The 26,596-nt window shown below is 54.1% G+C and overlaps 8 protein-coding genes across 8 annotated transcripts; 3 read left to right on the top strand and 5 right to left on the bottom strand.

Annotated features, from left to right (window-relative positions):
* Positions 1 to 844: 844 nt before the first annotated feature.
* MFIFM68171_11136 (uncharacterized protein) lies at positions 845 to 1,687 on the top strand (the record flags this gene model as incomplete). The annotated part of the gene is made up of 2 exons (XM_071066555.1): positions 845 to 1,077; positions 1,141 to 1,687. 2 exons carry the CDS (start codon positions 845 to 847, stop codon positions 1,685 to 1,687), a joined length of 780 nt encoding a protein of 259 aa, XP_070922656.1.
* A 485-nt stretch (positions 1,688 to 2,172) lies between these two features.
* Positions 2,173 to 2,844, top strand: MFIFM68171_11135 (uncharacterized protein; the record flags this gene model as incomplete). The annotated part of the gene is made up of 1 exon (XM_071066554.1): positions 2,173 to 2,844. The coding sequence occupies one exon, from the start codon at positions 2,173 to 2,175 to the stop codon at positions 2,842 to 2,844; it is 672 nt and encodes a 223-aa protein (XP_070922655.1).
* Positions 2,845 to 5,789: 2,945 nt separating this feature from the next.
* Positions 5,790 to 6,091, bottom strand: MFIFM68171_11134 (uncharacterized protein; the record flags this gene model as incomplete). The annotated part of the gene is made up of 2 exons (XM_071066553.1): positions 5,790 to 5,968; positions 6,034 to 6,091. 2 exons carry the CDS (start codon positions 6,089 to 6,091, stop codon positions 5,790 to 5,792), a joined length of 237 nt encoding a protein of 78 aa, XP_070922654.1.
* Positions 6,092 to 6,142: 51 nt separating this feature from the next.
* MFIFM68171_11133 (uncharacterized protein) lies at positions 6,143 to 8,238 on the bottom strand (the record flags this gene model as incomplete). Its single annotated transcript, XM_071066552.1, has 5 exons — positions 6,143 to 6,232; positions 6,284 to 6,652; positions 6,712 to 7,218; positions 7,280 to 7,965; positions 8,022 to 8,238. 5 exons carry the CDS (start codon positions 8,236 to 8,238, stop codon positions 6,143 to 6,145), a joined length of 1,869 nt encoding a protein of 622 aa, XP_070922653.1.
* Positions 8,239 to 10,042: 1,804 nt separating this feature from the next.
* Positions 10,043 to 11,208, top strand: MFIFM68171_11132 (uncharacterized protein; the record flags this gene model as incomplete). The annotated part of the gene is made up of 5 exons (XM_071066551.1): positions 10,043 to 10,414; positions 10,522 to 10,603; positions 10,665 to 10,755; positions 10,828 to 11,063; positions 11,117 to 11,208. The coding sequence occupies 5 exons, from the start codon at positions 10,043 to 10,045 to the stop codon at positions 11,206 to 11,208; spliced, it is 873 nt and encodes a 290-aa protein (XP_070922652.1).
* A 259-nt stretch (positions 11,209 to 11,467) lies between these two features.
* MFIFM68171_11131 (uncharacterized protein) lies at positions 11,468 to 12,709 on the bottom strand (the record flags this gene model as incomplete). The annotated part of the gene is made up of 1 exon (XM_071066550.1): positions 11,468 to 12,709. One exon carries the CDS (start codon positions 12,707 to 12,709, stop codon positions 11,468 to 11,470), a length of 1,242 nt encoding a protein of 413 aa, XP_070922651.1.
* Positions 12,710 to 13,479: 770 nt separating this feature from the next.
* MFIFM68171_11130 (uncharacterized protein) lies at positions 13,480 to 14,079 on the bottom strand (the record flags this gene model as incomplete). Its single annotated transcript, XM_071066549.1, has 1 exon — positions 13,480 to 14,079. One exon carries the CDS (start codon positions 14,077 to 14,079, stop codon positions 13,480 to 13,482), a length of 600 nt encoding a protein of 199 aa, XP_070922650.1.
* Positions 14,080 to 16,148: 2,069 nt separating this feature from the next.
* MFIFM68171_11129 (uncharacterized protein) lies at positions 16,149 to 17,615 on the bottom strand (the record flags this gene model as incomplete). The annotated part of the gene is made up of 3 exons (XM_071066548.1): positions 16,149 to 16,685; positions 17,096 to 17,487; positions 17,534 to 17,615. 3 exons carry the CDS (start codon positions 17,613 to 17,615, stop codon positions 16,149 to 16,151), a joined length of 1,011 nt encoding a protein of 336 aa, XP_070922649.1.
* Positions 17,616 to 26,596: the final 8,981 nt, after the last annotated feature.

Below are 26,596 nucleotides of genomic sequence, written 5' to 3'. Positions count from 1 at the left end.
TACGTTCAACCGGGTCGGAATCGGGCCGCGGGGCGATTTAAGGCGACGTACCGACAAGGACCCGTCTCCCATCCCACTCCGGCTACGTCCGATATGCGCCCTGTCTGCCAACACAATACTTTGGGATGTATCAGCCGGGGGTAGTAGTCTGGTACGACAGCGTGATTGGCAGATCATGCCGGATCCTTTAGCATCGGAGACCGGATTGTAACGGTGGCGTTCGCTATCGGCCGTGCCTTACCCTTGCCGCTCCGGGGTTCCCACGCCGCTTTCGCGGGAAGTGCCAACGAGGGGTTGGGGGAGGGGAAGGGGGAGGATCTTCTTGGTTCATTGTTACTACCTTCCCACTGTTGGCGGAACAATTGGCGGATTGCCGTTTACGGAACGCAAACTCCCTAAACAATATGGTGGTGCACATCCCGACCCCTTGGGACTGCAACGTGACTAAGGACTCATGATTCCTCGTCTCAGCGAGACACCATACACTTCGCAGCCCAGCCCCTGTAGGGAACAGCGGTATGGCATCCAAGCGCTCCATCAAATAAGGACAAAACCCACGAGATACACTTCTCTGAACACCCAGAAGGACAGGGTTCGCCTTCTGGCGCAATACGCAATGTAGTGCGCGGTTGTTATTCTCGAGGCTGTTGAATTTAGCCGAGGTCTTTTGCAATAATTACTATCACAGAGGATGAGGCCGCAGCCAGCACATCTCGGCGCGGTTGAATCAACTGAGTTCCGGGAAGATATCCTTAATGTGTATTTTTTGTTGCGCCGATTCCTTAATTTTAAGGGAGAGGATGCGTAGCGCAACTTCCGTTCCATCATCCTTCAAAGCTACACGATGCTTCCGCTGACCATAATCACCTTGCTTCTCGCCTCCCTAGGCATAGCCCGCGGCCTAGCCGTAGATAGAGGTTCATTAGCCTCCTACGAGGCGAGGAACGGACGGGGAAAAAAGAAGCCCAAGCCCTCCGCGACTTGCATTGCACCCGATGCTCTGCAGACTGGCAGCTTATACACTGGTCTGGAAGAGGGCACAGTAGGAATCAGGCCCGGGCTCTCAGAGTCAGCGACGTATGTCCCTCCTCTTTACCCGTTCAACCCTAGCCAATATTACAGTCACTAACTGCCCCCGAGCGACGAAGCCAACTTTGTCAACTTTTGCGCCGGCCGCACGCTCACCAACGGCCAGCAGAACCGCAACGGCTCCTGCAACGGCATCCCCATGGGCCGCATCCCCTCGGCCAACAACATGATCTCCATGATTATCACATCCCCGCAGCCCGGCGACCGCTTCAAGCCCATGACCACCTTTTTCGTCAAAATCCAGACGCGCAACCTCCGCGCCGGGTTCCTCGCCAACCCGTCGACTAACTACTACTCGGCCCCGCAGGACCTGGACGAGAACGGGGACGTCATTGGCCACGTGCACGTCACGATCCAGGAGATTGGGAGCCTGAAGGCGCTCGTGGCGCCGGATCCAACGCAGTTTGCCTTCTTCAAGGGGGTGGATGACGCCGGTGATGGGAAGGGTGCGCTCAAAGCCGAGGTTTCGGGGGGTCTGCCGGTAGGCGTGTACAGGGTTTGCACCATGGTCGCGGCGAGGAACCATCAACCACCCATTATGCCCATTGCGCAGAGGGGACCGCAGGATGATTGTACCAAGTTCGAGGTCGGGGCGTGAGGTGCTAATTAGGGGTGTTGGGGCGTTGACCCGGGGAGGGGGAGGGGAGCGGGAGGGGGGGAAGGGGTGGTATCTGGTTTGTACTTGATTCATTGCGAAATGGGATTTGACAAAGGGTAGTGTACTAGTAGTTGTCCCGAATTTTGGTTGTGCGGGGACGTCTTGTTTACTAGACTTCTACTACTCGCCTTGTTGCTAAACAGCTGGGTTGTGTAGTACTAGTCGTCCGAGTCACCGGAACCCACAGTTGCTCTCAATACCTTTGAAAACAATACCTTGGTTTGTCTGCTTTGCCTGTGGAATCCCAAATCCTCGAGAAGTGAGATAAAAACATCGTGAATGCTAGCTTGTTTGGGACAGATAATTTCTAGCACCATGCAGGCGCAGCCTCCAACAACACCCCAGAAACTCTCCCACACTTAGCTTTGGAACGCACCCGAGTCCTCAACGGATCTTGACCAGCATCGGGACGACGGACTTCCACAATGACTGAGTCTGAAGTACTTACGGCTAACGTCGGGCTGCTGACAAGGCACCTCAACCTCCCAAGAGACGATGTGACCCGTGTCCTCCTCATTTCTTTCTATATCTATCTCAGAGACTTCCTTACGGACCACCGTGATGATGCTCAGGAACCAGATCTCGCGGAAATCGAGAAATTATTTGCCGAGGGTGAGTCCCAACCCAAGTCAAATCGGCTCTGGCTCGATATCAAGACCATGTGCAAGCTCAGGCCGAGCAAGTCTCGTCGCGAAGTGATCAAGCCGGCCAAGCCGAGCAGGTCCCGGCCCGTGGCAAATTCGCCGTGGGTAGTGCCGAACTCCATCAAGGAAAAGGAAGGATGGGCCCAGAACCACCATGCCGCTCATTTTGTAGCATGGGCCATGTTCCTGCTCGAGACGCAGGATTATTATGGGCCGGGCGGGATCGCCAACAGGGAGACCGAGATACCCAGGATTCACAGGTGGCTTTGCCTCCTGCAATCGGTGTGGTTGACCGACGGAATATATACCCAGAACGAGAGGCTAAAGGTACAGTTGAAGGAGGTCCTCCAGGTGGCCTTGAAAGAAGTGGGTGATCGCGCGGAAAGGGGTGTTTGCTCCTGTGACATGCTCCGCTCTTCCCGCAAGAAGTCATTTTTCAAAACCTGTTACTAGTACTTCTACCACATATTCGCCCCCGTCACGGAGAGGCATCTAACGAATCGAGAAACCGAAAGCGAACAAAAGACATTACAAGTCTAAGAACTTAGTAATTACCTAAGAAATTCCTTGTTTGTGATTATCAAAACCAGTACACTTTATCATCCAGTCTCATACAACCGTTCATTCTATCATGAAATAAACTGCAGGTAACTACTTAGGGGCAGACCGGCCAATACCTAGAGCCCATGTGCACCTGACATTGCAGACAGTCTCGAGATTGCGCAACCGCGATTTCAATATCTAGTAATCACATACCTACTCGCTAAACATCATCATGTTTAGTGAACTGAAAGATGAGTATACAGGGGGAAAGTTATTTCCATATCTTGCGTTGACATGACACTGTGATGCTTATGAAGATTACGAGGTCTGATATGATAACCGCAGTTATTCCCTACTTACTAGCCTCATTCGGAGCCGGGGATGATTGTGATTTTTCATGTGCCTGGTTATACAAGTGAGCCCACCTCTCGACGTATTGGATACCTAGCCAATATGAGTTTGAGGCGGCTGGCGGCAAATGTGGAGTGTGGTCCCGGTGGATAACTCGGACTTATTGATCTCAAGCATGTCGATGGTCGACTCTAAGATAGTAACACAGTTGGATGAAACTACACTACGCTAATGCAGGTACAACAGTACTAGTTCCAGCCGCGCCGTGTATGGTATGATACAAAAGGAACCCTCCCCACAAAAGGGCTGAAACCACCTGTTAGTAGCGACTACCAACTTCTTAAGCCCCTAGTGTCTCTAGCCGATATCACTCCGCTCGGCCAAGTAGATACTCAAGCAATACTACTCCGTATTGCATGCATTAAAAGGATGCCTCAGCTGCCGCCACTCTGCGTCCCCAAGTCGCTGTCTCGCGTTGCGAGATCCTCCCTGTCAAAGGATACCTTCATCGACGCCGTGTCCGTACCCGCACCGTTTCCATTACCACGTTGGTTAACGGTGGGAGGAATGAAGGGCCCTACCGGTCCCCAAACAGGTTAGCCTGGCACTATCCATGTTGAATGGATTGTAGCAACTCCCCACCCCCAAGCCGTTGGCGAGCACCTACCATCGCACCTGAACATAGCCGTATAGTAATACCCCTCTCTCCCGTTAACAGCTACATGCTCGCCACTGGGATCGCCGTGCGGCAAGTCAGGGGTTGACGCATGCGATTGGCCTGGCTGGCATTGGCAATGCCGGGGACAGGCCCGGTCCATCCCCGACACGAGAAAGGAGACCTCAGCTGCGGCAAGCATGGGAAGGAATGCTTGTTCCCCAATAAAAAAAGGATGCCCAGGGGGGGGGGGCTGGTTCAGTCTGGACTGTCGGTCAGGCGCAGCTGGCGGCCTCGCGGACTCATCTGCACGTTCGGGTCGACGAGGCACTTCTCCCCAATTAGCGGTGTGGTTATTCTGGCCAGGCCACGGATTGCTGGGATCCGGGGGGTGGCCGACCGACAGACGGGCGGTGGTGGTGGCACTGGAAAGGGGGTGGTGCAATGGGGAACTGGGGTTTGCCAAGGTTTAGACTGGAGGCCGCCCCGGTTGCCCTAAGGGGCTGTCATACGCGGAGTATTTATACTATCTCTAAGCACCCTTTTGCACTTTGCAGCCTGGGCTTGTTCTGTGGGGATTCACCACGACTTTGATACTGTATTCACGGAGGTATGTAACTACTGGCTCTGGATGTACCGCAGAGCCTCAACCCCGTTGCACTTTGCTGCCCGATGTTGCCTGGAGCCGACCCAATGCTCTTGGTCCATTCAACCAGAATAGCGGATCCAAACTTTCCGGGGGAACTAAAGCCTCAAACGGAGTAAAACGAAGAAAAAAATCAAGGCGGCAGCTAAGCCCGACTGCTGCCTTGTCTACGTTTAATTGGGAGCCGAGGCGTGCCTCGGTAGCCTCTGTGGGGTTAATCTCGCACGAGCCGGTCTGGGACTCTGGGGAGATATCTTCACGGGCTCGCCGCCCCTGAACGGCCCGGTAAACAATGCGGATCGCGGTCACCGTGGGGATCTCAGCACGGGTCCGTGGCTTAGGGCCATGCACCTTGCTGTGCGTCATCGCCGGCGGCCGACCAATGGGAGGGGAATCCGTGACGAGGTGCAGCCCAGACCGGCTCGGCTGTTTCCGCCGCGATGGCCGTTCGATTGCGATACCGAGCCTCCTGGCCCTCCGCCAGACCGGTTACACTTTTAGGACCGGGTGACACAGCCCTTCCAGACCGGTCACGGAAAAGGATGGGGGGATTACATCACGTTCTGATTGGACGGCCTGCAATGCCAGCTCAGCCGGTGCTTTTGACTCGGCCCCCCCGTGGACCAATCTGCACGGATCGGCGGCTGGAGGCGATTGTTGCTAGTAGTCGAAACACGCAAGCAGTCGCATCTGATGACGTTGGGGACGCTCGTTCAACACCACTAGTGGTGATGATGCGATAGATGGAATTGACAAGTGTATTGGCTGCCAGTTGCCACGCGTGTGATTACAGTGGGACCATCCAACGAGTAAGCAGGAAACTTCCGAGGTCACGTCCATTTTAAGCTGGCACTTCGGTAATCCATCTTGGGTCCACCTCTCGGGGATGAGGCGTGTGCCTATGGAATGGAATCTGACCTCTTGAAACGAACGGCGCATGTCTAGCAGCACTGTATGTCCCCGGTGTGTTGAAATCCGTCGGACTTGTGTGTTTCCATTCAGAGGGAGAGTTACATCCCGTAGGCTCTTTCTTGGAACCGAATGCCGAACCGTCCGATTACCATTTACCACGGTCGACGAGTAGTCAATCAATCCCCCTTGGGGATCCTTTTAACTTGTCCCGACATATCATATTCCCCTGTGTAACTTGGAATTGAAGTCCCCCAATGATCACTAGCATCGGGCATCAAAGAGAGATCATCATCACGCCTTCTCCGCATCAGCGTCTCCCGCATACTGCTTGAGACCAACATCGTTAACGGTCCCCTCGGTGTAATCAATCACCGTGTCACGCGGCTGCCAATTCTCCTCAAACATCTGCGAAATGAAATAGAGCTCGTGCTCATACAAGTCATGCTCAATGTTAGTCTTTATTATCGGTTCTGCGGATAGAGTGTGATTAGTCATTAGTAGCAGGTGCGCTTCTTCTCGTTGGGGGGATATATACCTTTCTCTTTCAGCAGCACTTTGGTCCGCTCCAGAAACTGTATGTCGTCGACCGACATGTGTGCGAACGGCGTGGTGTGCCGTCTCTTCCAGTCCTGCTTGAAGGGATTTCACGACTCGGTCCGGTAATGGTAATGTGAGAGGAACACATTGGCGCTGTGATGGCGTTCGGCGATAAAGGTTGGGATTGCGTATCTTCGCTATGGGGATTGTCAGCTTTCCGGCTCGCCCGGGGCGGGCACTTGGCTTACCAGAAGGCCATGTTTTCTGGCATTACGGTAGTTCTCGGCCGTGATCATCGCACAGCTATGAAGCGACATGAAAGTGGTCAGGTAGATGGTCATCCAGTTCCGGGGGTTCGTCATCAAGGCCAGCTTCTGGAAGTCTTCTAGGACTTGTTTCCGGAGAGGATCCAGGATCCCCAAGGTCAAGATCATGTCCAGCTGCTGGATCATGACGGATGGCAAGGGGATCTTGCCGAATAGGGGAAATGAGATATCCTCTGTCTCGGGCTCCATGTCAAGCGTGTCGTCGCCGACAATGTGCTCAGTGGTTGCCGTCCGGAGGATGGCGAACCATAGCCGCATAAAGTTTCCCAGCAGTTTTCTTTCATCGTCGGACTGCGCCCACCGTGGTCAGCTTTGCAAAGACATGCGGTGCCAGATAGGGCTTCATTTACCTCGACCCGCAGCATGTGCTTTCTTGCGAATTGGTACGTTTCTTTGACCAACGTGTCGCTCCCCCGCAGGAAATAGTCCATGCATTTAAAAACATTCGTTCTAACGTATTCCCTCATATCTTCAACAGCATTCCGCATGTTGACAATCGCATATGGAGTTGTACTCTTAAACTTCTTTACCCCCTTCCGGTAATCCATCCAGGACCGGCGCATCTCGTCCTTCTGCGGGATGGGGACGAATTCCCTGACAACCAATTTCAACGGGACTTCACAGATGTCCGACTGGACGAGAATGGTCCTCAACCGGGGAGATGCCCATTCAGAAATGTCTTTCAATTTCATGACGGGCCAGCGAAAGGTGAATTCAAGACCCGGCCCTTTGCCTGTTCTATAGAGCGTGCACTCGGTGAGCCGGTGCCGAAGACACGGCAAGTAATGGACCTTTTGATTAGAAACGGCCAGGCAAGTGCCACAGATGCCTGTGGGGTCGTCTTCGACGATGTTACACTGTCAAAAAGCATTAGCTAGGCTGGTTTGGTTTGGACACGGTTCTGGGTGGTTCCCTCACGCGAATCTTTTGCATACGGCACCGGACACATGCCTTGAGGCCCCGCGTTCTGCTTGTCTGTTCCTGGCGCTCACGGTCCTCGAACGGCCCGCGTCGTTGCGGGCGCGAGACAGCCAGTGGTTGCAGCGGGTTTACGGATACGAAGCGCAGGGCCTCCTTGGGCGCGCAATCAAGAGAAGGGTTAGGATTGGTTTCTCCCAGTCTTCCAATAGTAGCCCACTCAGAGTGCGGCTGGTCCGCGGAAAGCTGTCGGGAAAGTGGTTTGGAGGGATCCTCTACAATTTCCCAGGACAGACATAGGGGATCCGACGTTGCATTTCCGGCAAGCATTGGAGTTGGCCGATTACTCGTGGCTCCAAATGGTGTCACCCTCGGAACACGGGCCACTGAAGGCTGCTGGGGCCGTTGAGTGTCCGTTTGTGGGGGATTCCAGGATTGCTGGAGAGGGTATGTGAATGCCACCGACGCCATGCCTGTTCCGTTGGCGTTCGGGGTCAGAGTTGGGGCCGCATCTGGAGAAAGAAGTGCGAAGTCATTGGCCCAGAGGTTCGCAGTAGCAAACCCCCGAGTAATATCGTCGTCAATATTTTCAAACTCGGCGGCAGAGGAGCGCCATAGCGCAGCATCTTCCTCGGGACTGCTGTCTTTGTTACCACTGGACCCGTCATCCCCCGTCGTGTCGGATACTGGAGATGTTAGCACCCTGGCCAAGGCCGAGTGGTAGAGTCGGTGGGCAACCAACCGTCTTCGTCGTCTTCAGGAGCAGGGTCTATGACAGGCACGGTGGCCGACTGTTGGGCCGGTTGTGAGGTGCCAATACCGGATTGGGAAGGGGCCGATAGGAGGCTCGCCACATCGGTGTTTAGAAGAGATGCCGTGTATTCTATTGCCCTCCTGTCGCCGGGCGCCAGGGACGACAGGAAGGCTATCGGCAATTGAGACGGCTTGGACCTGGTCATGGTGCCGTGGTCGTCGGAGAAGGGGTAAGGTCTTTTCCGCGACTGTCTCTGTACGGGGTGGTCAATTGCGGGAGGAAGAGGGTGAGAGAAGGCGGCTGCGCATGCGCAGAATGGGACTCAGCGACTTAAACCAGTGCCATCCTTGCCATGGCCGAGAGCGTGGGAGCACAAAAACAACGAGATTCTGCATGGCGCCACCACAGGGATGTGTAGTCTGGGTTAAACGAGAACAGAATTGTGGTGGTACCTGTACGGTGATGTTCGCAGCCATAGTGATGGATCAACCGGGAACTGGACACGAGGAATGGCGGGCCATCCTGTAACTCTCGGCGATCTTCCAGACGGCAAAAGCGGCCGAGCCTGTGAGGATGGCCGGGCAATGTCAGAGAGCTGGGATTTTTGTACAGTACGAAACACGCCGTTTAACGGTAGCGGCATAAGTTTTGAGGGCTTTGGAAATCCATCAGGCATGAACTTCAATGCCTTTGCATGCTGTCTTCAGGCACGGCTTCAGCAGGTTTCAATTCGTCGTACCCGGCCTACCCCGCCTGCTAGACCGGTTCCCAATTCGTGTCGCCGCATTTTGATGGAGGCTTGGGACTTTTCTGGCCGGACTCTTGGGGGAATCCGATGTACAGGTACCAATGCCTCCATGCGAAACATAAGCGACATGCTGCGTACTGCAACAGTCGGTTCGGATTGGGCGCTTTGCAGGCCATGCCTGCGACATGGGTCGCAAAAGGCTTTCCCATTAGCACATCCGAACAGCGCCTACGGCTTTGTCTATAATATATGTTTGGGAGGCTGCTGTCGAAGCTGCAACTCGTTGGGGATTGAGGCCGACGTCCTAACTAGTAAGTTCTAACCTCTTGACAAAATCTTGGATGCCCTCAAACTCGGACCGGACCGGATAAGGTACTTAAGCCACTACACCAAGTGCCATGATGGAAGTCAGCAAGCCTGGGTTATAGGCCGTTCGCATTTCCTATTCACAGCGAGCTGAAATTCGCACAGTCATGCGGCCGTCATCTATGCTATTGCCGAGCCACTCCTCGTTGAAGATGGTCAATGGGAAGCGATGGGAGTCTGGGGGGGTGGCTGCACCGTGCGGCTTCTGTACATCCCGTTGATTGGAAGAAGCAATGTCCTTCGCACAGGCGAGTGTGGCCGCCCACATGCACCCCCTCCAGTCCCGGGTCTGTTGTCGCGGCAAAGGGTCGTCATGTTGCGGCCATGGCAGAGCCTTATCGGATGACGGTGGCACAGAGGAGCGGGCAAACGAGACGGCGAGCAGTTCATCCGTCAACTCCTGCGTCGTGCTAACATCGATCTCCCACTGGAAGAAGAACACGAGTCGCTGAAACCGGGAGGGATGGATCGCCCGGTAGATGAGGCAGAGGCCAATAAGAGACTGGAGCCGGGAAGCACTGATGCGGTGGCGGTCGGCTCGTTGCCGCACCCTCCCGCTGTGGACTGCCGTCACCCCCTCATCCAGCCATGGAGGCGCTTTTGGCCGCCAGAATCCGGCAGCGACGAGCACAAGAAACTGCTAGCCAAAAATCCAGCGATTTTCACATGGCGTTTCGACATGGCCCGGCCGTTCGATCGCCCATGGAGGCTTTGGACGGGCCCGGCGCCGGTGGAAGGGGGAGGATGCGCCGCGGACCCGAAGGCGGGAGGGGACTCTGGCGCCTGCACCCAGGCCATCACGCCAAGTACGCTGCGTCCAAAGATACACTAGAGGGGTTCCAGTCGTGTAGATGACTATCTAATCTGTATCCCAGGTGCCAAAGACACCCGAATGATGAGAAACGAGCTGGATGAGCACTTCCAGAAGCTCGGTCTACCAGCGGTGCAGCCAGAGAGTTTCAACCATCTCGCGCCACTGGGGCTCTACCAAAGAGAGAAACCATACAAATGCCAACTACCCGAAATGTGCTTCACCGGGTTCAAGATGCACAACCTCGTCTCGCAAAGCTACCCCGTCCGCATTACCGATGTCACCGGCCACGAGGACCTCTTCTCGCTCGCTGTGTCCGGCTTTGAATTCGCCAAATGCGCCATCGATGTTCGGGAATGGTCTGACGACTGCGTCTCCGCCGAGTACCTGCCAGGCCTTGTGGAGTGGCTCAAGCGGCGCCTCGGGTGCCGAGACGTGTTCTGCTACGCCTACAATGTGCGTTCACGCCGGGGGGGCGGTGCGGGTGTCGAAGGGCGCCTGAATCGCCCAAAGTCTTTCTATTGCACTCTGAAACTAAAGCACATGCGTGCTTGGGCGGGCAGTTTCGCCATCATGACACCGCTCAAGACCCTGGCGTAGGTCATAAATACGACTATAAGCCGCCCTTCTTCCGGGCGCATTGCGGTTGGTGCTCACCGGCCATACATGAGTGGCCGTGACTTCGCCACGCTAATCCGCTCACCAGATGCCTCTGAGGGGACTTGCCGCGCCCGACTACAGCTCTATTTTCCAGATTCCTATAGTGAGCTGATGAAAACCCGTGTCCGATTCGTCAAGTGAGTTTGGGGGGGAGAAAGCGGGCGTGGCACCCCGTATAGCACCGGTTACGTTGCTGACCATTCACATAGCATCTGGCGGCCGATATCGTCGGCGCCCGTACTGGACTGTCCACTAGCGCTCTGTGATTTTCGCACCGTCGACCCAGAAGACCTCGTTCCCATGGACCTCGTGTACCCGCACTTTGTTGATGAGGCCTACGAGGTGAGGTACAACCCGTCCCACCGATGGTTTTACAAGAGAGGAATGGAACAAGACGACGTCATCGTCTTCAAGCTATACGATAACTTGGGGAGCGAGGCGACAGGTAACCGACCGTCACCTAGACCAAGACCAAGCCCCAGCCCCTAACTTGACCAGTTTGTCCCCATTCGGCCTTTGTCGACCCGTCGGCACCTTTGGACACACCAAGGCGTGCCAGCATTGAAGTAAAAGCGATCGTAATCGGGTGAGATAATTTGCAAGACAAACAAGGCGTCCGGATGATATCTCATGGGGTTCTAGCGAGTTTGACCAAGGTAAATCAGGCGGCGTCGCCAAAAATGATTTTACAAACCTTTCCCTGCCACCTCCCCCTTCATTTTGCGCTTCTCACGAAATGGAAATCGGGGACCGAGATTGTTCCGCCTATAGGACAAGTTATACACAGTTGTATTGGAGAAGCGACAGGTAGTTTATATTATTAGTTCCGATACCCTTCCTTCTCTTGCGTCACGACACCTGCTGCTGTTCCTTGTTCCACGCCGCGTGCTTGCGGTAGATGTCATGCCGGAAAGTCTGCTTCAGGTCAGACACTAAGCCTACGTCAACCGGCAATGAAGATTGAACAGCGCCGAGGCCGCAGAGGCCGTTCTTACGGTCGATGAACCACGCAAACGACATGCCCCCGCCCCACGTTAGCGTCCGCTCGCCGTACCAGCCCTCAACATCCTCCAGCATCAGCAAGCCACCCAGGCCGAAGCCCACCTTCATCCCAACCTCCGTTCCGACACGAAAAAACACACCACCGGGGCTCTCCAGCGCAGCGCGGTACCCCTCCTCCGCCTCGGGCCCGATATGATTCTGAAACATGGTCTCCACCGTCTCAGGCCGGAGCAGCTTCCCATCGTTGGCCAGCAGCGACTTGAGCACCTTGGCGTAGCCCTCGCCCGTCATGAACAATCCGTGCCCGCCAAAGTCGCCCTGGCTGCGCTTGTTCATATCCCCGCTGCCATTGAGCACCGCCAAGCCCAGACACTCGGGGTCGTCGGGGTTGAGATCGACGAGGCGGGCGCGCACGGCGTCGCCCTGGACGGGGTAGAACTGGGCGTCGGCCGGGTCGATGTCTAGCGGCCGGCAGATCCGCCGGCGGACAAAGTCCCCCAGCGTCGTCCCCGTCGCCCGCTCCACCACCCGCCCCGCCCAGTCCACCCCCGGCCCGTACATCCACCCGGCCCCCGGCTGGAACGCCAGCGGGTACGCGAACGCCGCCTCCACCGGCCGCCGTGCCCCCTCGGGCAGCGCCGCCTCGTGCCGCTGCCGCCACCGCGCCAGCTTGGGCACCAGGAAGTCGTACGCCAGCCCTGACGTGTGCGCCAGCAGCATCTCGAGCGTGATGGGCCGCGCGGCCGGCTCCAGGAGCGGGGAGCTGGGGTCGCCGTTGGCGAAGCCTGTCAGGACCTGCCGGTTGCCGAGCTCCGGGGCGATGGAGGTGAGGGGCCCGGTCAGGGTCAGGAGCCCATCGTCGACGCATTGCAGCGCTGCGACGGTGGTGATGAGCTTGGTGGCGGATGCGAGGTAGAGCACGTCATTGAGCTGTTGTGGGCGTTTCTCGCCCGACAGGAGGGTGCGCTCGCCCAGGGCGCGGTGGTAGGTGAAGGTGCCCGAGGCGTTGGTGGCGCATATGACGGCACCGTTGATCTTGCCCGCGGCGATGGCCGCTTGGTATGCGGACTCAATGGTCTCGGAAGCCATGGCGGTTTGTGGCTGGTTTGGCGAAGGAAGACTGCGATTTAGGAGGGAGCACGAAGGACGCTGACGAGTCTTGAAGTCCGAAGGTGGCGGGCGTAGCACTTGTAAGTGCGGGCAGCCCCATCTTCCTGCAGACCGGCAGACCACGTCATTCGCTTAGTGGTCTGCGGAGACTGCATCGGCTCATGACTCACCGGCCAGAGAACATGATCCAAACGTTCCCAGGTTGTCCGAGACATCGAATGCTCTGCTCGCTCCCGCAAAGCGGTCGCCGATCCTACGATGTTGCGTCCGGCTACAATCATACATGCGGATGAAGATTACTAGCGCCGGAAGAGCCGGCAAGCGGTGACCGAACCGCGTCTTAGGCTGGCAAAGTGCTGACCAGCGGTTCTTCCTTCCATCCACGTCTTGTTACGTGGAGGGGGAAAAGCGCTTTTGTTGCCGTGTTTTATTCATCTTGCCTGATGTTCGTATCTAGCCCAATAGGGTCAAATATGCCGATACCCAGCAAGCTGAAGGGTGCACGTGGTGCAGTGGACATTTGGTCGCCTTCGAGTCCACAGGAACGTTGGAACTGACCCGCATGCAGCTGCTTTCACCTAACCTTAAGGATATCGGATTGTCAAAGGTACATTCTGGATAGCATATCAGACAGCAGAATGAGACGGCCGAGTACTACACACCCTCAGTAAATTACCATACAACGACTGGGCAGACTGAAGAGCTCCAACCCAGCCCCCAGCAGATAGACCGGAACTTCTCGCCATGCATCATGTGAATAATCCCCTCACCCCCTGTCCCTGCAGTATCCCTAGGCTGTACATGCCGCGATTCATAGAACCACCCCGCTTACAATAGCCTCTCCTACATCCCTCGCAGAGGTCAGACTCGTGCTCCGGCCCCTCTACCTCATCCAGGAAAGGGGGCGGCGTCATCACCACCCCGGCGAACTTCTTCAACCTATATGCCACTCGCTCAACGTACGACTCCTCGTCCAGTGTGAGAGCGCCGAGCGCCGAGCACGACTTGCACCGCTGCCCGAAGACTTCGGCGGTGTAGCCATTGTTCGGGTAGCCCTTGATGAGGATGCCCACTTTCTTGCTGCCCCATCCGGCTTGGGGACAGCGCCGATTTGTGCATTGGAACCGGCCCATGACATTGGTCGAGTATACTTGGTTGGCGCTCGCATCGATGCCGGAGTTGTACCGGGGTGTCGGGACGACGATGTCGGAAAGGGCGTCTAGAATGCGGTCGTGGGGGTTGGGGAATCTGTAGACTTCGTGCTTGGTCTTTTGCTTCTTCGGTTGGGAAGGCTTTTTCGGTTGGGAAGGCTTCTTCGATTCGGAAGGCTTCTTCTTGTTACGTGCCATCGTTGGCGTGGCAGGTCTAGATCGGGTCTGGAAGATGGACTGGTGATGGCGTTTGCGGTTGAAAAAGGGGGTTCTGGACCTACAAGATGCGGGGAACGGCGAGCGGGGAGATGAAACGTGCTTCACATGGCGTTATATGGCTTAAGGTTGCAAAACCAAAAAGGGACGCAGTTGGCGTTCATAGCACAAGCGGGGAGAAGTGCAGGATGTCCGCTATCCAATGGCATACCCGGTACAATCACTCTTAGTAGGCCTCGTTGCATACCATGTTTGCTGCTTCAATACGACTCGTCCAAAACCATACATTTGACGTATGTAGACAGCCGTCGCGAATCAGAGGCGAACCTCTCCCACCAGAGCAGTCGCATCCTGTTGTGGTACCCCCATTCCAAGCCACCCACCAACAAAGAGTGGGACAGAGGCGGCCGTGTGCCGTGATCTGCAAAGCTACTACAGTAATACCTTCATAGCTGTGGAACCTAGATCAACCCAATACGGACCGTAGGTTGCGTTTCTCTCTCCCACCTAGATCCTGCGTACTTCATGCCCGCATTCCATCTCTCCTCGACCACTCTTCATGACTTCTTTCTAATCAGAGCCTCGGTCAGTCTTCTTCGCCGCCTGGCCACATTTACCGAGCTTATATGACCCCCCGATGACAGCTACTTTAACAGATAAAAGGTACATCGAGCAAAGCGTAGGTAGGGTTGTAGTAACCGAGAATTATCAGCGGGATTGCGCCGAACCTCGGCCTCACAGAGCCGATTGAAGCCCATGGTGGGGATCATCTCTCTTGCATCGATGCCCTTTGCCATCGGATACCCGGACGAAGGCGGAAACCTCTGAATGTAGCCTGTCGCATAGATGACAATACTTACCAGGCTTGATAGTCTGGTCCTTGATCCACTGGTTTTCGAGTCTGCCGTGGTCGGCAAAGTGGGCACGGCCGTCCTCGTCATTAAATGCGGGGGAAACGGGGCGACGCCAATTTTGCGCCCTGCGTCTTCGACTGGAGTATTGAAAACCTTGCGGTGCAGACGCTCACCCCAGCCTAGATAGAGTGGTCGATATAAAGGAATGATAGAACTACTGGCATACTCGCTTCCATGTCTTGTTGAAAGGGACCACTTCATGTCAGCACTCATTGGGCCCGCAGTCGTGGCGGTGAATTCTCGTGGGGGTTTTCCGGACAGACTGACCGAGATGGAGATTGAGACTAGAGGCCATTGATTCAAAGCCTTTGGGGAATTCGAGTCACCTTCGTCCGCAATACTTCGTAGCTGGAACCTAAGTTCCTGTAGCTCATCTCCCGTCCTGCAGTCCGTCCTCTCTGTCCGAACAACAAGAATAAACTCTAGAACTCGGTAATGATTGTGACCCGCAGTTATCGCAGGATTCATAAGATTCGCCGTCTCGTCGACGAGACCTTCAAGAGAATCGACTCTAGCGGGTTCAGCGTCGAATGCATTTTGGAAAACTGCCGAGTGTAAGCGGAATTTTCATGCTATCAGGCCAGGGTCTGATCTAGAATTGACACTCATCTTTGGGCAATGACTCGGGGACGGTAAGTCGAGGATAGAATCACCACTTAGTTTTCATAAATATTTGTAACGGAATATGTATCTTGAGGTGATTTGTTTCAAAGACACAGAAGCAAGCGACTACAGAGTTGACCTTATTTATCTACCTAGCCATGAGAGGTGTACTGAACAACTTTTCAAGAGCGAGCTTCCATAGACTGCTCTGCTAACCTGCGCATGAGAACATAAGTTGATTTTCCAGCCTCTAATTTTGCGAGTTTCTGCCGAAGTTCGTCAAAGCGTGGTGACATCGGCATACTAGAAAGCAACACCATGTGCAAACAAAGACACCGTCGATTAGCGTTGGATTGCGCAGTATTGGGTAATTAATAATGCTTCATTTACACTGATATGACCCATCGGAGGAGCTAACTTCGCCGTCATCCGTGATCAGGATTAACCGCATCTCGTCTTCGGAGATTCGCTTGTACAAGTGGGATATGTCGAGTCATACTTGCTGGCGCCATGTCTCGTCATCACACCTATGAGTTAGTCGGTTTCCATATCCCAGTGTTCTATGGCCTTGGAACTAGGAACACCGTCCTCGATAGCGCTAGTAAAGGCGAGACTGGTATCCCGAGTGGAGTTTGCCCATCTGGTGATGCAAACATCGAAAGCCGTAAGGCCGTAGGCGTCACGCTGGGGGGCGTCAATGCCAGGAAGTTTGAGGAGAAATTCTGCTGCCGCGGGATTACCCATGTCCATCACCATGCGAAACAAAGAGTGGCATTTCGGGCCAAATACCGCGCCGAGATGGCTCTTTGGATGCCGGAAGTATTTGGTCAACTCAATCAGGATGTCGACGCCAGGGCTGACATGGGACCTGGGCCGATAGACGAGTGCGAACTGCAGGGCGTTCATACATGTCCGCTTGCTGTCCTCCATCTGGATGAACTTTTCAAAGATGAAATTGCGAGCGCCGACGCAGCTGAGGAAAGCACCAATCGCCTTCACGGCGCCAGGATGCGACTTGGCTTCATATATTAGGCAGCCGAGGATTGACACAGACCCTCCTACGGCATCAACCTGAGGATGTGTGACAACGTCATAACGATCGGTTTGTTTGAATAAGCATCGGGCGATCCTTTGGCGACCCCCTTATCCATGCGTTGGAGAAGGCGGCAGAGTAGTCCACTACAGGGGGATTCAGTGCTTTGTGCTTGGCGATCACAGCATTGATGTAATACGTGTCGTCGGTTATCCGGGCTAGGTCGCCGATGATTTCTGCCAACTATATTTCTCGTTCACGACAACGTCTATCACGAGAAATTAGTTAAATGTTTCTCAATCTTCTGTCACACAAGCCTTCGTCAAGCACGCTGCCAGTCGCCGATATCTGGATGGAGGCATCCGTCTTGCTAGTCGAGCAGAGCTTGGAGACCGTAACATAGGCCTAGACTACTCGATATAGAGAACGCAGAGCCCTCATCCCTAACAGCGCAATCGACCTTGGCTCCTGCATTGAGCAACATATGCACTGTTCTGAAGCACTGCTGAATGTAGTCGGCACCGTGAAGCATTATACGCGGCATGACGAATCCACCAGGATACGAAGACGCGAGTGCAAGGGGGAGCATTTCGTCTACTCCTTCCTCCATAGATTCCCAAGCCGTGTTGAGTGGTTCAGCGGCGTCGATGCCCGTCTTGGCGGCATTGTCGAGGAGCATCTTCAGGATCTCAGACTGATGCAAACGTGAAGCCCAGTGCACAGGGGAGAAGTGCCGGCCTCTCCGGTGTACAGGACGTGTTATTGGAAACACCTTGGCGCCGAGGTCGAGAAGGACCTGGACGGCCTTTGGGCAGTTTGCCTGGACGGCCCAGAGAAGTGCTGTGCCGTTTGCGTGCCTATGCTAGCTGTCCAAGCCGGCATTTACCTTGGAAGAGATCGGACGAGTCGGTGCTCCAGCTCTCCAGTTCCCCACCAGCGGCAAGCAAGAGACCGGCTATTTCCACCATGTCTTGGGTATCAATGAGCTCAGGAAATGTAAGGGTCCCCGCCCTTGATGGTCTAGGCGTGCGGCATCAGCGCCCCTTTGGGGCAGCAGGTGAACAATATTCGTGTGTCCAGAGCGGCATGCTCCTATCAATGGCGTTTCGTCTAAACACTCGGCGTTCACAGCCCAGGGGTGGGCAAGAAGTATCCTGCGGACTTCAGCCTCATCACCGGTGACCGAGTAGTACCATATTTCTTCCAATACGCGTCTGTTGCCAGCAGGCCAAAATTTGCCCAAATGCCGTCCCTTGGATTCAATGCCGCGAAACTCCTAGCGCAAGAGCCGGAGCGTTTCCAGATATCGTTCCGGATCGAGCAGCTCAAGGCGCTGGGGCACACATGACTCCCATCGGCCATGCCGCAGGCAAGCCATTCAATCTCTTGGCTGCGAGGCACGATAATGGAATCATTTGGCCTGAAGCTAGCTTGTAACCAACCTAGAATCGATCAGCAGCTGTCGTGTCCGTTCATGGCTGCGAAGTAAAGCATTTCAAGTGCCTCGGATATTTTGGCGTCACTTGCATCGTCGGCTTTCTGCTTGATATACAGTGATATGGAAGCAAAAGCGTGTTCGAATGCCGCGCGACATCGTCGCAGCATGGACTGATCTGTGTTGGAACAGGTGTCATGAAGCTGCTGCATGATGTACTGACGGACGGTGGGGGGAAGAAGAGCGAACGTGCCGCAGGTGACCAAGACCCGGTTCGACCGCCGAGATCCAGCGACTCAAGGCCTGAAGAGATCAGTTCTTCGTCCGCCAAATCCGTCTCTGTAATCTGGTTGATGACTGCATCTAGGGACTGGTAAGAGGATAGGAAAGATCGGTATAATCTCATGAAGCTCCGTATCCGCGAACGCTGTACAAAAGAGGTTCCTCCTCGTGGAGTCAGTCTAAAGCCCATGAAGTGCAGCATGATGTGGCTTCAGCGGCTACTACTTGTACTCACCAGGATTGATACTAATACCAAGCTTCTCGGGCCTCATCTTTGAAATGCGAAGGCTTGGATCTCTGTAGGCTCGCAAACCATATTCCTCGACATCGGCGCAGAATCTCTCCAGAGCATCAACGACTTCGGCAGCTGAGCTTGTCCTATCCCGTAAGTCGCTAGCTAGGCCCCGCAATCAGAAGAGTGGCTTGGATCCAGCACCGTCTGAAATTGGCGAAATAAGTGTTATTGCCTTCGGGCCCGCTTATCTGGCCAAAAATTGAGATATTGTAAACGTTCAGCGCTAGAGTACCGGATTGCTTGAATTCGAGGAGAGATAGGCCCTGTACCCCACGAGCGCAATGAGATTCATGAAAGCAATGGATTGCCCGGCGGTCAGAACGTGAAGCAGAAGGATTCCGAGCGAGTAGATGTCCGCTTTGGGTAGATCTGCTCTGGCGATGACGGTGTTTGTGATCCACTGGGGTGAGTTCCAAGGAGTCGTGCCTGGGGGGAGTGGGACGTGCTCTGGTACGTCCTGGAAAACGACTGCAATGTTGAAGTCGATAATTTTGGGGACGAAGAGGCATTGAGGATTATCCTGTTAAAATACAAGGACGTTTGAGGGCTTGAGGTCGCAATGTATAACACCGGCCTTGTGCGAGCAGGCTACGCCGCGGGCGATGCCAAGACACAGGTCAAGCTGGGTGCCGAGGGCGGTGTCGTTGTTTTCTAGTAAACAGTACTGTAGGTCGCCGAGTTCTGATGTCCCGTGAACAAAGGCGGGCAGCAGCACTTCACCTTTGGTACCGGCGCGCTCCCGACAAGTGCTAAGCAGGGTAATGATGTTGTCGTGCGATCGAATGATTTTGTCGCTCAGAATACGTAGCTCGATTGCTATAGACTGAAGCAATGCGCGGTCGACACCTGGGCCCTCGTGTAGCACGCTTGGCTTCGTTATCTTCACCGCGATCTTCTCTGGGAGTATGCGTTGCTTGGATTTGTATACGCTGCGCTCGATAAGGCCCTGAGATGCTATGACGGTGACTCGGCTAGTCCCCCCTGAGAAGCGCTGGAGTGAAGCTGGAGGACTAAGTCATCGGGAAACAGCATTAAGAGGTACTGTTCTTCCTGAGTTGATGGCTTATATCCTAGCACCGAGGTGAATTGGGCGAAGAAGGTCAGAATGTCGTATTGTCCCCCCACATTGACGTCTGCTGTCCTCGAGTCGTCTTGCCCGGTCCTCAGTTGCCTCGCGGCTAGAACCAGCTGTATAGAAGCTACTTATTGTGGAAATAAATTTCCTGGCGAGGTTCATATGGATGGTGAGATCAATCCCAGACTCCCGGAGTTCAATGAAGCCGGGGTTGTTCAGCTTGACGCGCCATCCTAGGCTTCTTATGAATACCTCAGGCAGCTGAGCTGCGTAGCTATGTGCACTTTGGGGCGATGTAGTGTACAGCGTATGTGACGGGCATGATAGACATTTTGGGGAAAATTACCTTACTTAAACGGCATTTCCCAGTTTCTCCGTTTTGCCAACAATGGAACTTCAGAAGCTTCTATCTAAGCCATCTTAACGCTACCCGGAACTTTATTCGGATCGAGCTTGGGTTGTTCAACACTAGCTAGCATCTGCTGCCTTCATACCTACCTATAAGTACCTTACAATTCTATCTAAATGACTGACACGGCGGGACTCGCGTTTGGGTCGCTCAGCCTGCTCGGCCAGACGCTGAGAGCATGCATTCACGGCTTTGAGAGGTACAACAAAGTCAATGACATGGGCGCCGAGTTCACCGACCTACAAACACAACTAGTATGGGCACGCTCCCTGCTCACAGCCTGGGCGTCGGACTAGGGTATCGGAGAGGGCAGACACCTCGATAACGCCCGGTTCCAGCAGTACGTCGAAATAGCTACAACCTATCTGGTCTACGTTAACTACCTGCTCGCTACCCTGGATAAGGCCGAAAAGGCCCTTCCTCTCCGCTGGCCGCTCTGTCCAAATGGTCTAAGACCGGTGACGTATCCTCGCAAGAGCTGAAGGACCTGACCGATAGAATCGAGAGGCTTAGCGCTGAGTCCAGTGCGGCAGAAAAGATTCGGTACTATGTGTCTGACGGACAGCACACTAAGACGTGAATACGGTCAAGGCTATGGTTGAAGATCTCTGGCTCCAATTCCCGCTACCGAAGATGATATCGCCGCCTTCTCTAGTCCGATAGCCTAGCGACCCTGGACGCAGTCGCTCAAAATGTCGAGACAGATCCAGCGCTCGCTGTATTGACGCTGCTAAAGTTGAATATTTAAGGCTTCAACAGCGATCGGGGCAGCTGGCCAGCGCCGATCCCGACGAGTCTACGGAGGTCATCGTGGAGAACAGTGAGGTCTGGATTGATGACTGAGGAACGGCATCTTATTTTAACCAAGAGAAGCTTCTACGTCGCGTCTACGTGCTTATCGAAAAAAAGAGGTGCCTAATGCGCTATACTATCAGCGCTATAAGGAGCGTATCCGCAACGTTGCTCGGCTGCTCTTACTTAAGGACAAGCCGCGTGAGATGTGTACGCTCGACTGCCCGGGCGTGGTCTCGGTCGGTGCCGAAATGTTAACGACGTACAAGCTTCTCTACTGGCTTCCCGGGGCCTGCTTCTTCACGCTCAAATATATCCTGTTGCTCCGGTGTAAAGCTCCGACTCTCCTGTTAGGTAAAAAATTCATGTGTGCCAAGATCCTCTCTCGCGCCGTCCTCTGGATCCATCTCGCCGGATGGCTTTATAAGAGTATCCGCAGTAACAATGTCATCTTCTGCGCCGACCAAGAATCCTAGGTCAACCTCGCGGAGCCCTTTCTCTGCTGCTTCGAGTATAGCCGCCTCACTGCTGATCCGCTGGATACCGAGCTCCCAAGCGGTGACGTCGGCAATAACCTATACCGCTACCCCGACGTCTAAGGCCTACCTGAAGACAGCTGCAGACGGGGCGGCCTAAGTTCGAAAACGCGTATGATGTGTACGCTCTGGGCCTGACATTGCTGGAGCTGGATCCCACCGGTCGCTGCAGGGTCTGAAAGAGAAGTACGAGAAGAATACGAGACAGTGGTGGTCGGCCGAGCCGTTCCGTAGATGGATCATCGAGGGCGAGCTTGGGAGTCTTGTCCCCCGCATGGGCGGGATTTACACAGATGTGATGAGGTGTTGTCTCACAGGGCTGAAGAGTGATGATGGAGGCAGTTTCCAGGAGACATTTTTCAGGAAGGTTATTAAGAAAATTGATTTGTACGTCGGTTGACGGCGTATGGACGTTCGGGTCTTGGACGATCCTATATACCTTAACCATCCTTTCGGATTGCCTTGTTGCCTTCCCACTCTTGTTAGATTAATTTGTTGCCTTAGTTACTAACTGAACTCCGTTATAAGCCTGTTTAGCAGACTTCAATGACGTACGTGGAGGGGATTGACCACATGTTTGAGAAACTCGTTGGTGATCACCTCAAGTCTATGACAGTTGAAGATGATTTATAATGCTTGTCTTGATATGCGTCCTTGATTCTCCAAAGCCAGCTAGGGTCATCTCTTTCTTCCAGCGTCTTGGACGGCAAGGTGAGCCTGAGGCGGGATTCTCCGAGGTGAAGCAGGAAACTATCAGCGAATCGTTGAAGTATCGCGGTCGGTTCCTGTGCCTTGTCGTTTCTGACCGGATATTCCACCATCTTCGGGCTGACGACATCAGGTAACGTTAGTTCTTGGACCTGTCTCTTTTCCACATACCTCCTCCACTCTTCACCGTCATTCTCCCATAAATCCTCACCATCCTCCTAAACCTATTTCTCCCTGTCCGTTCCACACTCACACTTTAACCATTCCCCTCGCGTAACGTCTTATCTGCCCCACTCCCCACGGGAACAATCTTTTCTGTCTGCCCACACCGTTGCAAAAAATGCCCGGTCACCGGCCCTCTCGACTTGATATACGCCAGCATGTTCGGCATGCAGGGGTACTACAATCTTTCCATTGAGCTCGAGCTGAGAAGCTACTTAGTCGACAATTCACGTCCCGGTACGGCGGTACTAGGCCACGGCCACGGCCCAATCTCGGAAAGACGACGATAGCATATCCCAAAGGCTCTCTCCTGACGCGCTCAAGCCTCTGTTTTCCTGTGGAACGAAATGGCGGTACTTGTGCATCAGATCGACGAGAGCATCCGGATCCTTCGAAGGGTCTTGACCCGGCGGGAGCGTCTGTGCCAGCCTGTGGGCCCGTTGAAGGGGGGTAGGCTTTGGTGATGCGATCATACTGGTCTTTTCCAGTGATGCAATGAAGGGTTCCAAAGAAACACCTAACAGTTCCATGTTGTTACTATCTAAGGTGTGAGGAGGGTAATCTCTGATATACCGCCCTCATTCCGCCGGCTAGGCGGCAGGAAGGTTGATGTGGTCTGCGCGTTGTAGAGTGTAGAGCGCTTGACAAGCGTCCAGCTGGGCTACAAAAGTAGACTGAAAGGTACAAGCGGTGCCTCACGCCTAGCAGGTCTGAGCATCACAGCAATACCAGCATCTTATCAAACAAGGAGGAGGACAAAGACAGCCAACGGCCAGACGGACAAGGCCGGGCAAATACAACAGTGGGTTCCCGCAGCCGAGAAAGGGTCAAAACAACATGTGCAGATAGAGCTCCCTCCGATCAGAGCGAGGCTGTTTTGCACGCAAAGAAAAGCTCAGTTGAAGAGCTTGCAACAAGTGTGGAAAGAAGTCTGGAATTGTGTCATGTCTAAAGGAGCACTGGTTAGGGCGGCCCTCCTCCGTACTCTGTACAGTGGTTAACGCTATGCCTAAAACCTGAATAAAACGGGTCCCCTTGCGGGTTCCGGCCCCCAAAGTGCTCATCCCCAGTAAGCGCGGCCCTCGATCAGGCCCCCCCCCCCGGTCTCTGGGGATGTCTACGTAGTACAGTACACGTAGTTTCTTCCAACTCACCATTCGCCACTTTTCTGAAACGCTAGATTACAGGCTTACCAGGGGGGGGGGGGGGGAGGCCGGGCGGCTGGGGACCACACACGAACCTTGTAGCTTACTACCTTAGTCTCAGATCATCAATAGACAGGCTTAGGGCTTGGGTTCAGCTGTTCGTGTAACCAACTCGGTCCAGGTTGTAATCGGAGCAATTGTGGTGGCTCTCCGCTCGGATTGGCTCGGATCGGGACGGATACTCTTTCTCGCCGCGTCTATGCAATCCAGATAGCCGCCCAAGAATCCTTCAGCCCGCCAGTCTGTTTGAGGCCCCACCAGAGCTAGGGTTCGCCGCCCTTAAGAACAGTCTTCGCATGGCACCTTACTCGCTCGGCATTCGAGCTCTACACTATGCTGTTGAAGTCTGCGTCTGACCTTCCAGGACGACTCTAAACCATAATCTTCATGTCGCTGAGATGCGCGGCCCGGTTAGCGATCATCTTGCGACTCCCGGGTATGGTCTGGATAGCACTAGCAGCCATCATAGCACCCTCGAAGTCGTCCAAAGCCTCGATTACGGGAAAGAAGCTGTTCAACAACCCGGCCTTGATTATAAGGAAGTCGTTCAACAGCCCGATGCCCCGGCTTCTGACATCCAGAGACGCTCTATAGGCGGAGGAGATGTAGGTGCGGTAAAGGAAGGGAAGATCCTTGGGTTAAAGAGGCGTGCTTTCTTTATTGCGGCGTGGGTTGTCTCTATCGTTGTCGCAATCGCTGTGGGCATCGGCGCTGGTCTCGGGGTTACCATGGCCTCACGGAGCACAGGTACCGGAGTGATGGCTGAGGGAGCCGTTACCGGCACTCTTCCAACCATACCCACTACTGCACCGACCAGTTCTCCTACATCGGCTCGCGACACCACCCTACCACCAACGTCGACCGCCCGTTTCTCTACCTCTTCGCCACCGCAGAGCACCGCATCCCTCGTTGCAGGTGGGCAAGCCTTGGCCGCTACATGCAGTGTTCGTAACTCGCTTGGAAATGGTCTTGGATTAATAAATCTGACTCATTCAAGGACATCGCCCTCACTCCATTCAAGGACGACAGCAGGGACCACTACTATTTGGAGGCAAATTGTCGGAACTGCTCTGGAGGCCTCGATTCGTCTGTGCAGCTGGACCTCGGCGAATGCATCGGGAATTTCAACGGCCGCATGGTCCCACGTCAGCGGTACGCTCGCTTAACCTGTCCCTCCTGACTTCCTCCGCTTCCTTCCATATCTTGCCCATCTAGTCAGAACCTACCTGGCGGATCGCTAACTGTCTTTGTGTGGTGGAACCTTGTAGCGGCGGCTTTTGGAGGACTTGCAACTCTTGCCAACTCCAAGGGACCGTCCTGAACTGCCTCTGCTCTACTTACAACCTTGATACCGTGGAAGAGTCGATCAACATAAGTACGCTGAGCGATATCTCCCTTTTGCTCTTCATACGGTTTGATTCCTCCGGTCTTTTGCGAAATTTCCCAGTTGGGATCCGATTGTCGCTCCTATCTCAGCTTTTCTCATATACTAACCCATCATACCAGATGACTTTATACGCAATGACTGTGGGGTTTTATTATGCTAAGTCACACACGGGGATAACTTCTAATTCAGCTGGAATGTTAATCTGTTTTCCATCGTCTTTCAACCCATATCAGAGAGTGTCTTATTCATGCATCTATTTTGTCAGCCGGAACCACGGGCATGAATACCTGAAGTATCTTACCTCACCTAAGTAGTAGCGGCATAAAGAGTAAGAGCAAAATGTTACAGCGCAACCTCCTCTACGATGCCTTTGGAAAGCTATGGCTCTAGGTAGTTCCACGACTAGGCGGTCCCTTGAACGGCCTTCCCGGACTTGGAGCGTACCGTTTCTCCAGCCGAAACGAGCAACTTTGCATCAACGACTCTGGACGATATCAGAAACATGGCGATTGAGCTCGAGCGTCAGCTAACCATGCACTAGTCACTTACACGGCATGCGGAGACCGGGACCCACGTTCAAAGGCCTGCAGCGTTAATCTTTCAAACTTGAAGTTATTGACGTGCTGTGCAAAAGGACGGAGTGCCTCCTGCGGATCTGGGCTCCGATCTTGTTTATGTTAGAGGTTTCCAGTGACTACATAGAGGCATTTGAGCGCATTATCACAGCCTATGCGCGAATTGCCAAGTCGCTTGGCAGCTTTCAGCCTTTGGGGAGATCTATTCAAGGGCCACCCGCAGCTCTGTATACCCGTCTTCATCCCCTACCACACCGACATCGATTCCACAAGCGGCCTATAAGTTCACCACACAGTATAGTATGTCTAAACCTGCTATTATATCTTGTTCTGTTCTTCATTATTAATTGCGTTTAGATAAGGTTTATCTTGGGAAGATTCTCTTCGTGATACCTTGGGTTTGGTTTGAGTGTAAATTCGACGTAATTATTGAGGACCTTGCCCGATACGGAGTTCCCATTTATAAGGAAGCTAAGCCTCACCACATCATCTAAGCCAGGCTATGAGAGATCAGCTGCAATTCCGGAGTGCGGAGAGTTTTGGGCGGCTGGTCTAAGAACAAAAGGGGGAAACAGCTCGATAGATACAGGGCGTCATTACCTGGCTGAGATTCAACGACTTGGTCAGGTTGTGCTTATCGACTCGCTCGCCAATGTTGGAGAAAATCTCGGACTCCGTGGACTGGGTTGAAGAGTCCAGGGCCAGAATAGCCCCACAGCTCAGATACCCCGCCGATTCTCTGTTCTTTTGGCTCTCAGGAGGTCCCAGAACAGGAAGGAGTGTGATCGTCGCCCATCTGCTTTTTTATTTCAGTGTCCCTAATTATTCACTGGTCGTTCGGCATTTCTCCTCTTCATATGCACTACATTTGTCTCCCCGGGTCTTTTTCACTCTCCTTTCCTCTTTAAGCTGTTGCCGTTTACCTAGCCGGGGTAGGCGGGGTCTTGGCCATGATGCTCCTATACCTTAGCCGTATCGCCCAGCACTAGCGATAGCATCTCTACTAGTAACATAATGACGCTGAGCTA

Source organism: Madurella fahalii (assembly GCF_045866475.1).
Source record: "Madurella fahalii IFM 68171 DNA, scaffold_6, whole genome shotgun sequence".
Taxonomy (NCBI): domain Eukaryota; kingdom Fungi; phylum Ascomycota; class Sordariomycetes; order Sordariales; genus Madurella; species Madurella fahalii.
Note: the sequence above shows the minus strand (reverse complement) of the source record. Positions and strands in the feature narration are given on the sequence as shown.